Below are 13,289 nucleotides of genomic sequence, written 5' to 3'. Positions count from 1 at the left end.
TGTTTATGATTCTGAAGAAGTGAACTATGATCTGTTGTTTTGGGGTTGTGTTGATGAACTGGAAATGAGGTCCAACATATTACGGTTCATGATGTGAAATAATGAAAAGACACTCAGAATCTACTTGTCGACAAAAGTACAGTAGTACGGTAAAACTATGGTTGAAATGCACTTATTGTAAGTCGCTTTGGATAAAAGCGTCATCTAAATTCCATGCAAATTAATGTAACTAAAGGACAGCTAAAACACCAAACAGTATTTGAAATATTAAAAGTTTATTTTCACAAAGACAACGTGAGGCTAACTGAGGGTTTGCATTATGGAATAAAATGGTTCACAAGAATATTCTTTTTGTCATTGCATTCTGTCAGCATGAAGTGAAACTATTCACACGTCCACCCACACAGTGGTTGGTTCACACCCAGCTGCTCCAGGTTAGACCTATAAAGGTTGCAGTGAGATGAACAATGAGGACACAAGCACTTCCACCCACAGGTACGCTGCAGCCTGCAGTTGGACTTGCATTGAGGTGCATCCAAGGACAACTCTATCAACAAGGAAACTAGCACCCATAAAAACACACAACCTGGAGTAACTATGTCGACAATACACCTGGGTCTTTTCCTGGTGCTGGTAAGAATTCACGCCATCCATCAACATTATAGATTTTAGATAATATATTTTTACTGAGATGTCATGCAGAGTGACTTGAGTTTAAAAGCCAAGGGTTTTCAGGTGTATTTGTAAATAAATACACAAGTAAAAGAATCCCAAAAGTACCCAATCGGGCGTGGCTCGTGTGTTTCCGCAGTGTTTGGGAGTCGACTTTCTGAAAAGTTCATCTTCGGGAATTTTGAAGCGGCAAAAAAGAAGGTGGATCATCGAATCCTTTGAAATCGATGAAGGTTACAAAGGGACGTTCCCATACAAGCTGGGAAAAGTGAGTATTCTTCTCCAGTAGACCACTCGTGACCAAATGGAGACAGATTGTTATTCAATCCGCTGAATTTATCATTTGGCTCCTTACAGATCGAAATTGAATCGGACTTGATCTATTTTGAGATAAGCGGTCCAGGCATTGATGAAGAACCCTTGGACGTGTTGAAGATCAACGAAAACACAGGCGTGATTACAGTACACCGCCCCGTTGACTTTGAGCATTTTCAAGTTTTAAAGGTTATTATCACTTCACCGGTGTGTGCGCTTGTGTGTGTGTGTGAAGAACAGTTTCAATCATTCCACAGCCCGCACGTCTTCCTTACAGGTGGGGTTCCAGGCTCTCGACAGTGAAAGCCACCTCATAGACACAGAGCTGGGCATTGAGATTCAGATTATCGACGCCAATGACAACCCTCCCATGTTTGACCGCGACCGGTACGAGATCAGCACAAAGGAGGCCACGTCACAAGGTTACCTGCTTTTTCTTTTTCTAACGCTAATCTTTACAAAAAATGTGATGGAATGATGAGAAACACGTGAAACAACTCCTCCCTCCTGACGCCAACAGGCACAGAACTGGTCACCCTCACGGTAACTGACAAGGACAAAAGTGAGGCGTATCGGTCATTTGATTTAAAAATAGTCTCAGTCCATCCTGAACCATCTGATCTGGAGTTTTACATAATCAGGAGGCGTCAAAATGGAATAATTTCATTTAAAGGGTGTCTGGACCATGAGGTGAGACAACACATCGCACGATTCTCTAACCAAATGCATCAAATCTGTTCATCTCAGAATTTCTCCTTCAATATGAAAAAAAATTGATTGTATTTTCTTTTTTCTCCCCAAACAGAAAGCGGAGAAATACACCATTATAGTTGAGGCCAGAGGGCAAGGAGAGGGACCGCAGCTCTCCAGCTCTTCCACCGTCGTAATCCATGTAGAAGATGGAAATAACCATCTCCCTGTGATGACTGGACAAACAGTGAGCGAGTACTTATTAAGAAGCAAGGCAATGATTAGACTTGGGCTGGTTCATTATTAAGTTTTTTATTCCAGGGTCTAGATAGGGTGAGAGAAGGAGAAGAAAATGTTCTCATTAAACGTCTGCAAGTTAGAGACTCCGACACCCAAGGCACGCAGGCCTGGAGAGCCAAGTACCGGATTCAAGGAGACGCAAACAACCACTTCAGAATCTCTACCGATCCCGAAACAAACGAAGGGCTTCTGTTTGTGGAAAAGGTATTTTGTCCAATTGTTTTGGTAGAATACACAAAACCCCACACCAACTGAGGCACAAGGGTGATGAACTTTGTGAATTCCCCTTCATCCCCCCTTCAACTCTATCTGCGTCAGCCCCTGGACTACGAAGACGGTGGTGTGAAGAACTTGACCATCAGCGTGGAGAACGAGATCCCCTATGCCACGTGCAAGGTGGTCGGGCGCAGCACCACCGGCCTCTGGAGGGTGACCACAGGGGACCTCGCGCCGGAGACCCTCGGCGCGTCCGTGGGCCTCGTGACAGTGATCGTGGAGGACGTCAACGAGCCGCCAGCTTTCAAACCGCCTCAAAAAGAAGTGGCGTTGGTCGAGAACGCCGAAGCCGGGAAGCACCTGGAGACCTTCACAGCCGTTGACCCTGACGTCGCCAGTGGCAGCACAATTGTGTGAGTCACGTGCACAGAAACAAAACAATGTTCTACAATAGTAGAAAACTTTTAGAAAATGTCTAACGCTGCAAGAGTGTGTTTCAGTTACAAAAAGGGAAACGACCCGGCTGATTGGGTCAAAGTGGACCCCGAGACTGGGAAAATCACCACTACCAAGGTCATTGACCGCGAGTCGGCCTTTGTGAAAGACAGTGTGTACACTGTCACACTGTATGCTATCGACAATGGTAAGAACTGCGAGTGTTTACACAGTGTACTCAGCACAACCTCCTCTTCACGTCACTGTACGCAAAACGTGTGTTTTCGGTCACCAGGTCAGCCTCCAATGACGGGCACCGCGACCCTGATCATCCAAGTTGTGGACGAAAACGACAACGCCCCGTCCTTGGCTGTGAGCGCCATCGACATGTGCCAGTCGGACGGACGCTCACGGGCCAACATCACAGGTTTGGACCCGGACGCAACGCCCTACGGTGGACCGTTCACCTTCCAGCTGAAGGGGACAGAGGCGGCCGGGTGGAAGCTCGACGCCACGCAAGGTGAGACTCCGCCTCCGGCCGTTGTTCACAAGCGAGACCGAGATCCTCGCAATCCGAGAACTGACGATGGCGTGTTCCTCATGGACAGGGTACTCGGTCAACCTGGTGAAGGAGCCCACGGTTCCTTCGGGAGAATACGAGTTGCTGCTGGACGTGTTCGACCTTCAGGGTATGAAGGCTTCACACAACGTGTCGGTTACCGTGTGCACCTGCGAGGACGCAACGAGCCCCAACTGTCACCAGCGCCCAGCCGCCACCGTTTCAGTTGGAGTGGGGGCCCTTGCGGTGGTCTTTTTCGGAATAGTGCTGCTTGCAGGTAGGGCCGGTCTCCGTGATTGGGAAGTATCCAGTGAGATTTTTTTTCCCAAACTGTTTTTGTATCCCAGGTGTGCTGCTTTTGGCTTTGCTGGTGTCATGTGAGAAAAAGATCTTTCTATTCCCGGATTACAGAGCAGAACAAAATCTGATGCAGAGTAACAGTGAGAAACCGGGGTCCGACTGCACGGTAAATACTTCTATTGCTCTTAGAGCTCTAATCATGTGATAGAAAATACACACACTGAAACACATATTTCCACTATAAATTCAAATGTACTATTACGTAATAAATGATTAGTATTTACATTCATTTACAGTGTATTTATATCTTTAGAAGTTTTCCTATAAATGTACTTACAATTTTTTCAATAATAAACGTGTGTGACTTGTGTGACTTGTAAATCATAAGGCATTCATTATTTAACAGGTTGCATGGCCAAATTTTGGCAAAATCCCAGAGAAAGAGCCTGTAAGTGATGGAAAATCTGCATTCATTTAAACATATGATATATTGAAATACTAATTTTATTATGTTTTCAATGACTAATCTGTCCTTGCTTTTTTACAATGTGTTCCAACAAAGCCAAATGCTGGGATGTGGGAAGAAATACACCAATCCGTCTCTTCAACAAAGCAGCATTACGATTGGGTATGTGAATAAGTAATTTTTTATCGCATTAGGTGACATGCTCCCTAAAACCAATGAACGTCTCTCGGTTACGTTACTCGTCATGAAGCACGTGTGAAAATTAACCAATGGCGAGCTGGTACGTCATAGCGGGGACGCCGGACCAGGGCGCTATAAAGGGACCCGAAGGGCAGGACCAGTCATCTCTGAAAAGGCCGAATCGAGTGCCACGGGCAGGCCGGGAGTATGGCAGAATGCTTACACAGCGTCTCGTTCCCTTCAGGGAACGAAGGTTACATACGTAACCGAGAGACGTTGTGACGTAAAACGCTGTGGGAACACTTATACCCACTCACCATACGAGCAGGTGACCGCGGTGTGAAGTTTTAAAAAAAACGCACACTCGACGAGAGCACCCGTGCTGTAGGCGAGGGTCAGTTCCCTACAGGAGGGCTTCTGCAGCCGCCATACCCCGATAGAATGGGCCCGGACAGCCGAGATGCGGGCTGACCGGCCAATTCATAAGCAAGTGTCATGGTAATAACCATTCACTCGCTGCAGCTCTGTTATACGCCTGGTCTGACGTCAAGAACGGAGGACAGGGTGCCACAAAGGAAGAGAGATGCCCCAAAGGCAGACGGGAAGACCTGTGGAAAACATAGCAGGACCTCCAGTACTGAACCGACCGGGCAGTTAACTGGGTCCGCAGTTGTTCCTACAGCAGGTGGCACCATCTACCGGCATACACCCTCCTAGTGGCGAGGCTCTGGAGTAGGAGGTGGTCTCTACGACCTCAGTCAAGAGACCGGACCTTAAAGGACGGGCCCCCTCAAGGGCCACGCCCATAGCTTCCAAAGCTCCGGGCGGGGGTGAACTATGGACCCCGACGCCTGAGACAGCAGGTCCGACCTGATGGGGATCTCCACCAGGGGGCCCGCGAGAAGCGATATTAGGTCCGCAAACCATACGCGGGCCGGCCAGAACGTGGCTACTAACAGTAGGCTGACTCCGTCCTGACGGACCCTATCCAGAACCCCTGGGAGCAGAGCAACCGGGGGGAAAGCGTACAGGCGCATGCTTTTTGGCCATGCCTGTCCCAAAGCATCCAAGCCGAGAGGGGCGGGGTGCGTGAGGGAGATCCACCGAGGACAATGAGTTGTCTCTGCGGAGGCAAATAGGTCCACATCGGCGCGGCCGAAGTGACCCCAAAGGAACTCCACCGCCTCTGGGTGGAGTCTCCAGTCCCCGGGCCTCGGCCCCTGCCTCGACAGGGTGTCTGCTCCTTGGTTCAAGACGCCCGGGATAAAAGCCGCTCTTAACGAGCGGAGCTTCCCCACGGACCACAGGAGGATCTGGCGGGCTAGCTTGTTCAGTGGCCGAGAGCGCAGACCTCCCTGATGGTTGATATAAAAAACCACTGATGTGTTGTCTGTCCGGACAAGCACATGCTGGTCCGTCAGGGCTGGGCAGAAGTGTTTCAGCGCCTGAAACACCGCCAGCATCTCCAGATGGTTTATGTGCCAGGACCGGATATGATGCTGCCACAGCCCCGAGGCTGAGTGACCACTCATGATCGCACCCCAGCCCGTGAGGGAAGCGTCTGTCGTGAGGATGACCCGGCGACAGATCGCCCCTTAAAACGGGCCCTTGGGCTAGAAACCCAGGGTGCCTCCATATGACCAAGGCCCTCAGGCAGCGCCGAGTGACTTTGATCAGGCGGTGCTGGTTTCCCCTTGGGGAGAATCCCTTGGTCTTGAGCCACCACTGCAACGGCCTCAAGTGTAACAGGCCGCGAGGGATCACATTGGATGCCGCTGCCAGGAGACCTAACAGTCTTTGAAACTGTTTCACAGTGAGTGGCTGGCCTAGCCTAGCCTGCTGAACAGCAGAGAGGATCGAAACTACCCGAGCGGGAGACAGGTGTGCCCGCATCGTGGTCAAATCCCAAATTACGCCCAGGAAAGTGGTCCTACGTGCTGGGGACAGCACGCTTTTCCTGGTGTTGAGTCTCATCCCCAGACGGTTGATATAAGCGAGCACAACATCACGGTGTTGGGCCACCAGGCGCTCGGAGGGCGCTAAAATCAACCAGTCGTCCAAGTAGTTCAAAATACGGATGCCCTGGATACGCAATGGCGCCAGAGCTGCATTCACGCATTTTGTGAACATACGGGGCGAGAGGGCTAGGCCAAAAGGAAGGACCTTGTATTGGTAAGCTTTATCCCCAAAAACGAACCTCAGGAACTTCCTGTGTCGAGGGAGGATGGGAATATGAAAGTAAGCGTCCTGGAGATCCACCGTGACAAACCAGTCCTCAGACCTGATTTGTGCCGCGATCTGTTTGAGAGTGAGCATTTTGAAGCTCAACTTCGCAACAGCGGGGTTCAAACGGCGGAGATCCAGAATCGGACGCAAACCCTCATCCTTCTTTGGAACGATGAAGTACCGGGTATAATAGCCTGACTCTCTGTCTGGGGCGAGAACTCGTTCTACGGCTCCCTTCCGCAGCAGGGTCTGTACTTCTTGTTCCAACACCAGAGCCTGCTGGGGGTCTACCACCGTGGGTAGTACGCCCCGAAATCGAGGCGGCCGCCACCTAAACTGGATGGCGTAGCCGACATCGATTGTGTGCAGGACCCACTGAGATACGTTGGGGAGGGCTCGCCACTCACCCAAAATGTTTCTCAGGGGCTCCGGCCCCTCGGGGCCGGTCTCTGGAAGTCCCGGGTCTACAGACACTGCGCCCTGTAACAGCGTACTGGCAGGGAAGCACTGATGTAGTAGAGCCGGCACCCTCCTTAGAGGGGACGAACGGCCCTCGGGCTCACGCTCGCTGGACCCGGCCGTGCCCCGAAGCGGCGGAGGGGCCCTGACCCCTATGCTGTCAGGGCCTATTGGACGAAGTCCTCTCCGCGGCGGCCGTCCTGTACACGCGAGCAGACACTGGCCTACTCCAGGACGCCGACACCTCAGTGTGGACGTCTGGGAAGAACGGCAGACACTGGCGTGGAGGCACTCTGCGGGAAGGTAAAAACCGCTCCTGCAGTCTACCGGGAGCAGACGGCTGCTGCTCACCCGCCGGCCAGCTGATATGTAATCTGTCAGCGGTTCGGGTGAGGACCTCCAGCAATTCTTTTGCGGTAGCGGGGGAATGAGTCGCCTCGGCGTCAGCCTCCGCTGCCTCTACGCTCACCACGTGAGCGGCGTCTCGTCCGGGGTGGAGGAAGCCGCGGAGCGTGCCTCCGCCCCTGGAAACGAGCACCTGGATCCCATGGTGAAGGGCCGGGAAAAGGCGTCAGCCGTCCCGGAATCCTCCGTGAGATCCATTTGTGATCCCCAGGAAGGCAACCGGGGCTCTACCCCGAAGCCGAAGCGGAGCCGCGGGGAGCACGCCTCGTCGAGCCGTCCTCATTGAAGAGAGCTCGACGAGAGACGCGAGATTGCCACAGCAAATGCTCACAGTCTGCACAGCTAGCCCCCTCAAGGGCTAGCTGGGCGTGCTCCATGCCTAAGCAGACAACACACAGGTCGTGTGAGTCTCTGCCTGTAATAAATCGGGTGCAAGGGGGAACACACTGGACAAACCGCTCAGCCATTTCTATCTAAGTGGAAAAACTTCACACACACTAGATGAAGGCACAGAGATGAATGGTCCCTGCCCTTCGGGTCCCTTTATAGCACCCTGGTCCGGCGTCCCCGCTTGACGTACCAGCTCGCCATTGGTTAATTCTCACACGTGCTTCATGACGCGGTCACGCAGGGGCGTTCCCACAGCGTTTTACGCAGCTCGAGTTCCCTGATAGGGAACATGAGTTCTCTAGTTTGCTTTGAGTTGATCTTAAAGACACCTTCCTGCAGGTTGTAAACACTCCAACACACCAAAACATTTAATGGTTATGGTTGTCTTCAATTTCTACTATTTATTCAATTATTAGCGTTTGCAATTAATTTGCCTTCTTTTTAATGAAGAGAGAAAATGTTTAAATGTTTACAACTGTTTTTAGGAATGAATGAACTTGTTTTGGTCTTTTCATTAGTTTTGTTGCTAGCTAGAAAAATCTGGAATAAATTGCAAACATGTTTATTTCATATGATGAATAAAGGACACTTTAACGTGACTTTAAGTGACGTGTTGTCTCTGCTTAACATGCTGGTTTTTCCCCATTTGCCCAGGAACACAACACAGGAAAACAAACTTTAGCTTTTAAACTCTGCTCAATTGAAAGAAATAATTGTTGTCATCGATATTATCTTTAACATGCCATGTTCAAAGATCCAGATTTTAGAAAAGTGCTGAGACATTTGCAGTTCCTTCAATACAACCGTATATGATTTTGTAGGGAAGCAGAGCATCATCATTCATGAACAGCCGGCACAGAAACCCAGATATCCGTTGGGTATGTACACTGCTACGAACCCTGTTGCTTCACTTCTACACATCACCTGTGACACTTGTTGTTGGATCTGTATCTGCTTCAGAATTACCAGACTTGGGGCGGATGCAAAGGATATTCTGCAGATCAGGATTTTGTCCGGATCAAAACTAAGAGCCTTAGTTAGATATTAGTGAAAATCTAAAGCACATGTGTCAAACTCAAATACGAAGCGTAGCCGCTAAACCGGAAGTTCGTAGGTGCTGCTGTTTTGCTCGACTGCATGGGTTCGAATCCAGGTTGTGGCGATCTTTTAATAAATTTATGTTCTTTTATTTATTTATTTATTTATACGTGGCAGTGATGTAGTGCTCACTCATACAATCATAATCGCTGCATTGGATATGGGATGCATTTTAAACATTTTTAGCAATATGTTTGCGAATGTGTGACGAATCAGGTGACCGGGGCAGACAACATCTGCCGCTGTCGGGGGAAAACAAACACGCACGCGTAGCCAAACCAGTAGGTTCAAAAACCAGTAGGCACGTAACACCGGCTTTTAGCGAACATCATGAGAACGTATCGAACAGATATAACAAGACCTTAAACAAACGTACCTCACTGGCTGCACACATCCAAGGATGTGACTCGCCCCGCCCATTTTACCGGGCATGCATCGGAGCAGGCTCGTCTGTTCTTGTGAGAGCCAAATATCCCAGAATGCATTTCACCTCAGCAACAGGCAACAACGACAGAGGAAAATAAACACAACTTTATGTCGAAGTTTATAAATACTACTTTTTTAAAGTAACGTAATGTAATTTTCTGACTGAATAGTAAAATATTTAAGTCAAAAACTAAAATACAAAACGTATTAGCAAGACCAGCTGACGTGGTGACGTCATCAAGTCAGCTGCTGTTCCAATTGCGGAAATGACCGTTCTCCGTTCTCCCGAACCTGCGAGTCAGGACTCCCGAGTCTGTCTCCCGAGTCTATTCTCGCGGGAACGCGAGTCCGTTCTCGCCGTCTTAGGTATTGAGAAACGGCCTTCACATATTTGGTGGCTGTGTGACACTAAAACATGTCCCCCCGAAACTAACCACGTAAACATAGTTCCTACCCCAAAAAACGAAACAAATATTTCTGTGTACAAACCACACAACAAATAAACAAGTTGATGAAGATAATAATACAAACGATACGAATTACATTCACCTCACCAAGGAAAGTAAACTGAATCTCTTTGTTCGTTAGATCGGCTGAACACGCAGTTAAAAAAAAGAAGAAAAAACCCCCACTATGGCTCTTTCGGGAAGCGAACTTGAGTCACAAAAATTGAAAGACCTGTGGCTATCCATCGCAGCCACGGGCTCTACTGTGATTGCACAATCAAAACGTGACCTAAAGAAGTGGACTCACCCACATTGCGTCAGGGCAGTGAGTGTGATCCGTGGGGACTATTTTTCGCAGCATTATTCAATAAACACAATTTAAGTCACATCAGGAGTCTTATCTAAGTTGGGGCGATGTTCTAAGGGCAAAACCTGAATAGAGGTTACTTTGGACAGAAATACATTAAGAGCTGGCGAACTCTCGTTGATAACAACATAAAGTCACGCGAGACTACGAGCGCGGCTGTGGCTCCGCTATGGCAGAATATGTGTATTTAAATCCATAGATGTAATTATATTGAACTGTCCGTGTTAGGTTAGATATGTCGAACTCGCGACCTGTGGCCTACCGCCAGCGTCCCGCGTCTCCCTCCCCCAGTCAGCTGTTCGTTCCGTTCATATGTGCCCCGCAGCCATATCTGGCGGTAACCTCAAATGAGTTTGACACCCCTTTAATGAAAAATTAGATATCAACATTCTTTTAATATCTTTTGGTGGCATTCATAAGAATCGGACCAAACGTCTGGGAGGGGTTCGCAAAAACGTGTTTTTCACAAAATTCAAAATGGCGGAAAAAAACGGTGTGCATTTGCATACCATAATTGACTTTTTTGTACTTGGGGCGGATGCAAAGGATATTCTGCAGATCAGGATTATATCCAGATCAACAACCTAGTGCTGAGTGGAAAACTAAAACAGGTAACTATTTAAGCAATTATTTTGCTTTCATTTTAATTAAAAGATAATAATTGTAAAGGTTTCCAACAGTTTTTAGGAATTAATGAACCTGTGGATTTGGTCTTTTCGTTAGATTGTTGCTAGCTACAAACATTTGGAATAAATTGCAAACATTATGTTTATTTCTGTCACGGTTTGGTCTCTCTTCCTGTTTTAGTTTGAAGTTTCATGTTCCTTGTGGTCTTGGGTTAACTTCACTTCCTGCCTTGTCCTGTGATTGCCTGAGTGTTTCCACCTGTGTCCAATCACCTGCACCTCCCTTGTGTATTTAAGCCCCGTGTGCCTGTTGTCCCCTGTCGCGTCATTGTCCATGTCAGTCCTCGTTGGTGCACGTTCCGTCAGATTTGTGTTGAATAGAGAGCGCATTTGTAAACTTGTATCCTGCATTTGAGTCCTGCCTGCCTGCCTGTCTTCAACCTGCACCCTCGACCCACCTGACAATTTCATATGATGACAAAAGGACACTTTAACATGACTTAACTTAAAGATGCATATTTCCAAAAATGCTAATGAGCTGTGACATTTTCAGTTCTTTCAATTCGACTGTATCTGCTTCAGAATTACCAGACTTGGGGCGGAGGCAAAGGATATTCTGCAGATCAGGATTTTGTTGGGATCAACAACATAGTGCTGAGTGGAAAACTAAAGCAGGTAACCAGGAGAGTCGAATCAATCCTCCAGACCTGCAGGACGATACTTTGCTGAAACTCATCCTCTTCTCTCTCCCTGTGCATCGTAAAGAGGCTCTCCGCCCTCCAGGAACCAGGAGAGGAGCTGGGTGATTACGCTCCTTGCGTCTACGCCGAGGAGGGAAGCAACGCAGGCACCCACTCCCAGCTCGACGCCATCTCCATCTGTGACACTTCACCCGGGCCGGACTTGGACGTGGACCTGGACTCCAAGTTCAATGACCTGGCCTCAATCTGCTTGAAGAGATGCAACCTCCTTCCCAACCACGCGTGACTGACCCAGAGATGTGAATCCTTGGACACTCCATTGTGATCTAACCCTCTATGATATGACCTTCAAATTTAGCCCATATTTGGGGGCAAGTCAGGTGACGTTAATACGTTTTTTTATTATTTTCTTTTTATTTGAGACAAGTGAGGCTTCGTTTTCTTAGAGCAGGGTATGGGGGCAGGCGGGGGTGGTTTTGCGGGGGGGGTCGGCATGTTCCGTGTGTGTTTGTGTGTGGGGGGGGTTCGCGGGTGGGAACGGCGATGCGGGGGCTGTGGACTCTGTGGCAACTCCGTGGCCTTTGTGGCACGTTAGTGGCCTTTGTGGCAACTATTTGGCCTTTGTGGCAACTCAGTGGCCTTTGTGGAAACCTGTTAGCCGTCCCCAAAATGCCGTAATTTGCAGTAATTTTTTACTGACCTGAGTGGGGTTTTGTTTTTCAAATAATCACTTGGGTTTGCTAAGAATATTGAGCATCCACTCAAGAGGCTGGGAGAGCCGCGGCTACCCATAGTTAGCTGTAGTTACTGCTTATTTCTCCTGTTGGGTATTAGCAGTGCGCTGATATTTCTTTGTGACTGCTTTCTTGTGGAACCACACAAACTCATAATTACTGTACATTCACACAATCAATAAAGAGATGAGAAGATTGGAATATCATTTGCTCGTTTCTGATTGATGCACCATTGGGGTCACACATCCCCAACGAGCTACACTTACAGTCCTTCAGCTGTCAACCCCTCATTAGATTTATCTTTCTTGTATTAGGGGTACAGATAACAACTAATGTTTTTAATTACATGTACACTGTCACCTGGTGGTATAAGCGCTGTTTTGGTGCTCGAAATTGGTTAACTTACGTTTTGTCTTCCCAAAAGTAATGGAAATAATAAATAGTAGATAAATGTATAAAAACACATTTTAATTACATTAAAATTACATTATTTGGACGACATCCTGGCCCACGGGAGCTCCTTCAAAACGGCCTTGGAGTCGCTGAGGCTGGTGCTGCAGAGAGTGTCTGCGGCGGGTCTGAAATTACACCCACAAAAGTGCCGCTTCATGAGGAAAGAGGTGGAGTTTTTGGGTCACAGGCTGGGAAGATGGCATCAGCACACTAGAAGAGAAAGTGCAGGCAGTGAGAGACTGGCCCACACCCACAGACCAACGACAACTAGGCTAATAATAATAATAATAATAATGCTAAATGTACCAAAACTGCACATGATTTTAGAACGTGCAACATTTACAAACGGCGCCCCATACACAACAACGCTCACACCCGCGCGGACACGGAACAAATCGTCCCGCCCCACGGAACCCTTCCGCAAGCCCGCCTCGCCGCTCCCACCCCCCACACAAACACACACGGAAATAGTCGCCCCCCGCAGATCCTATCTTCCTGACTCCTTTCAAGCTCACTTTAAACAGGTTAAAAAGTTGATTTGTCTTACCGATTTGTGGCACTTGGCAGCCATAAAAGAATGCTTCCCCCCAAGAGAGAAGGTCGCACCCACTTTGGGCCCTCATTTGATTGGACACAGACATGTCTGCTGACATTATATACATTGTTTTTAATTAAAAAAGGGTCGCGTTGCCTGAAGGCAACAGTCTGCCATAGAGGGGTAATTGTGGTCAGGTTATCAGCCCTAAATGTTGAATGAATACGCTCCGAGGTGCAGTTAAAGTAATCTTTCTATTGGGTATTTACAGTATGTGGGCGTGTCAGCGG

At 48.4% G+C, this 13,289-nt stretch overlaps 1 protein-coding gene across 1 annotated transcript; it reads left to right on the top strand.

Annotated features, from left to right (window-relative positions):
- The first annotated feature begins 597 nt into the window (after positions 1 to 597).
- Positions 598 to 11,567, top strand: LOC134133493 (cadherin-like protein 26). Its single transcript, XM_062566371.1, has 17 exons — positions 598 to 633; positions 812 to 940; positions 1,030 to 1,176; positions 1,265 to 1,409; positions 1,508 to 1,677; positions 1,793 to 1,924; positions 1,999 to 2,181; positions 2,296 to 2,606; positions 2,694 to 2,836; positions 2,924 to 3,148; positions 3,237 to 3,464; positions 3,535 to 3,653; positions 3,894 to 3,935; positions 4,050 to 4,115; positions 8,435 to 8,491; positions 11,159 to 11,251; positions 11,342 to 11,567. Exons 1-17 carry the CDS (start codon positions 598 to 600, stop codon positions 11,561 to 11,563), a joined length of 2,448 nt encoding a protein of 815 aa, XP_062422355.1. The 3' UTR covers positions 11,564 to 11,567.
- Positions 11,568 to 13,289: the final 1,722 nt, after the last annotated feature.

This window comes from Pungitius pungitius, chromosome 1 (assembly GCF_949316345.1).
Source record: "Pungitius pungitius chromosome 1, fPunPun2.1, whole genome shotgun sequence".
Lineage (NCBI taxonomy): Eukaryota > Metazoa > Chordata > Actinopteri > Perciformes > Gasterosteidae > Pungitius > Pungitius pungitius.
This window is presented reverse-complemented; position numbering and strand designations above follow the sequence as displayed.

Excerpts from the sequence above, each read along its gene's own strand:
- LOC134133493 (XM_062566371.1), top strand. The coding sequence starts at position 598 with ATGTCGACAATACACCTGGGTCTTTTCCTGGTGCTG. Across the intron at positions 1,177-1,264 it reads AGCATTTTCAAGTTTTAAAG|GTGGGGTTCCAGGCTCTCGA; the intron begins GTTATTATCACT and ends TCTTCCTTACAG. Across the intron at positions 3,465-3,534 it reads CGGAATAGTGCTGCTTGCAG|GTGTGCTGCTTTTGGCTTTG; the intron begins GTAGGGCCGGTC and ends TTTGTATCCCAG.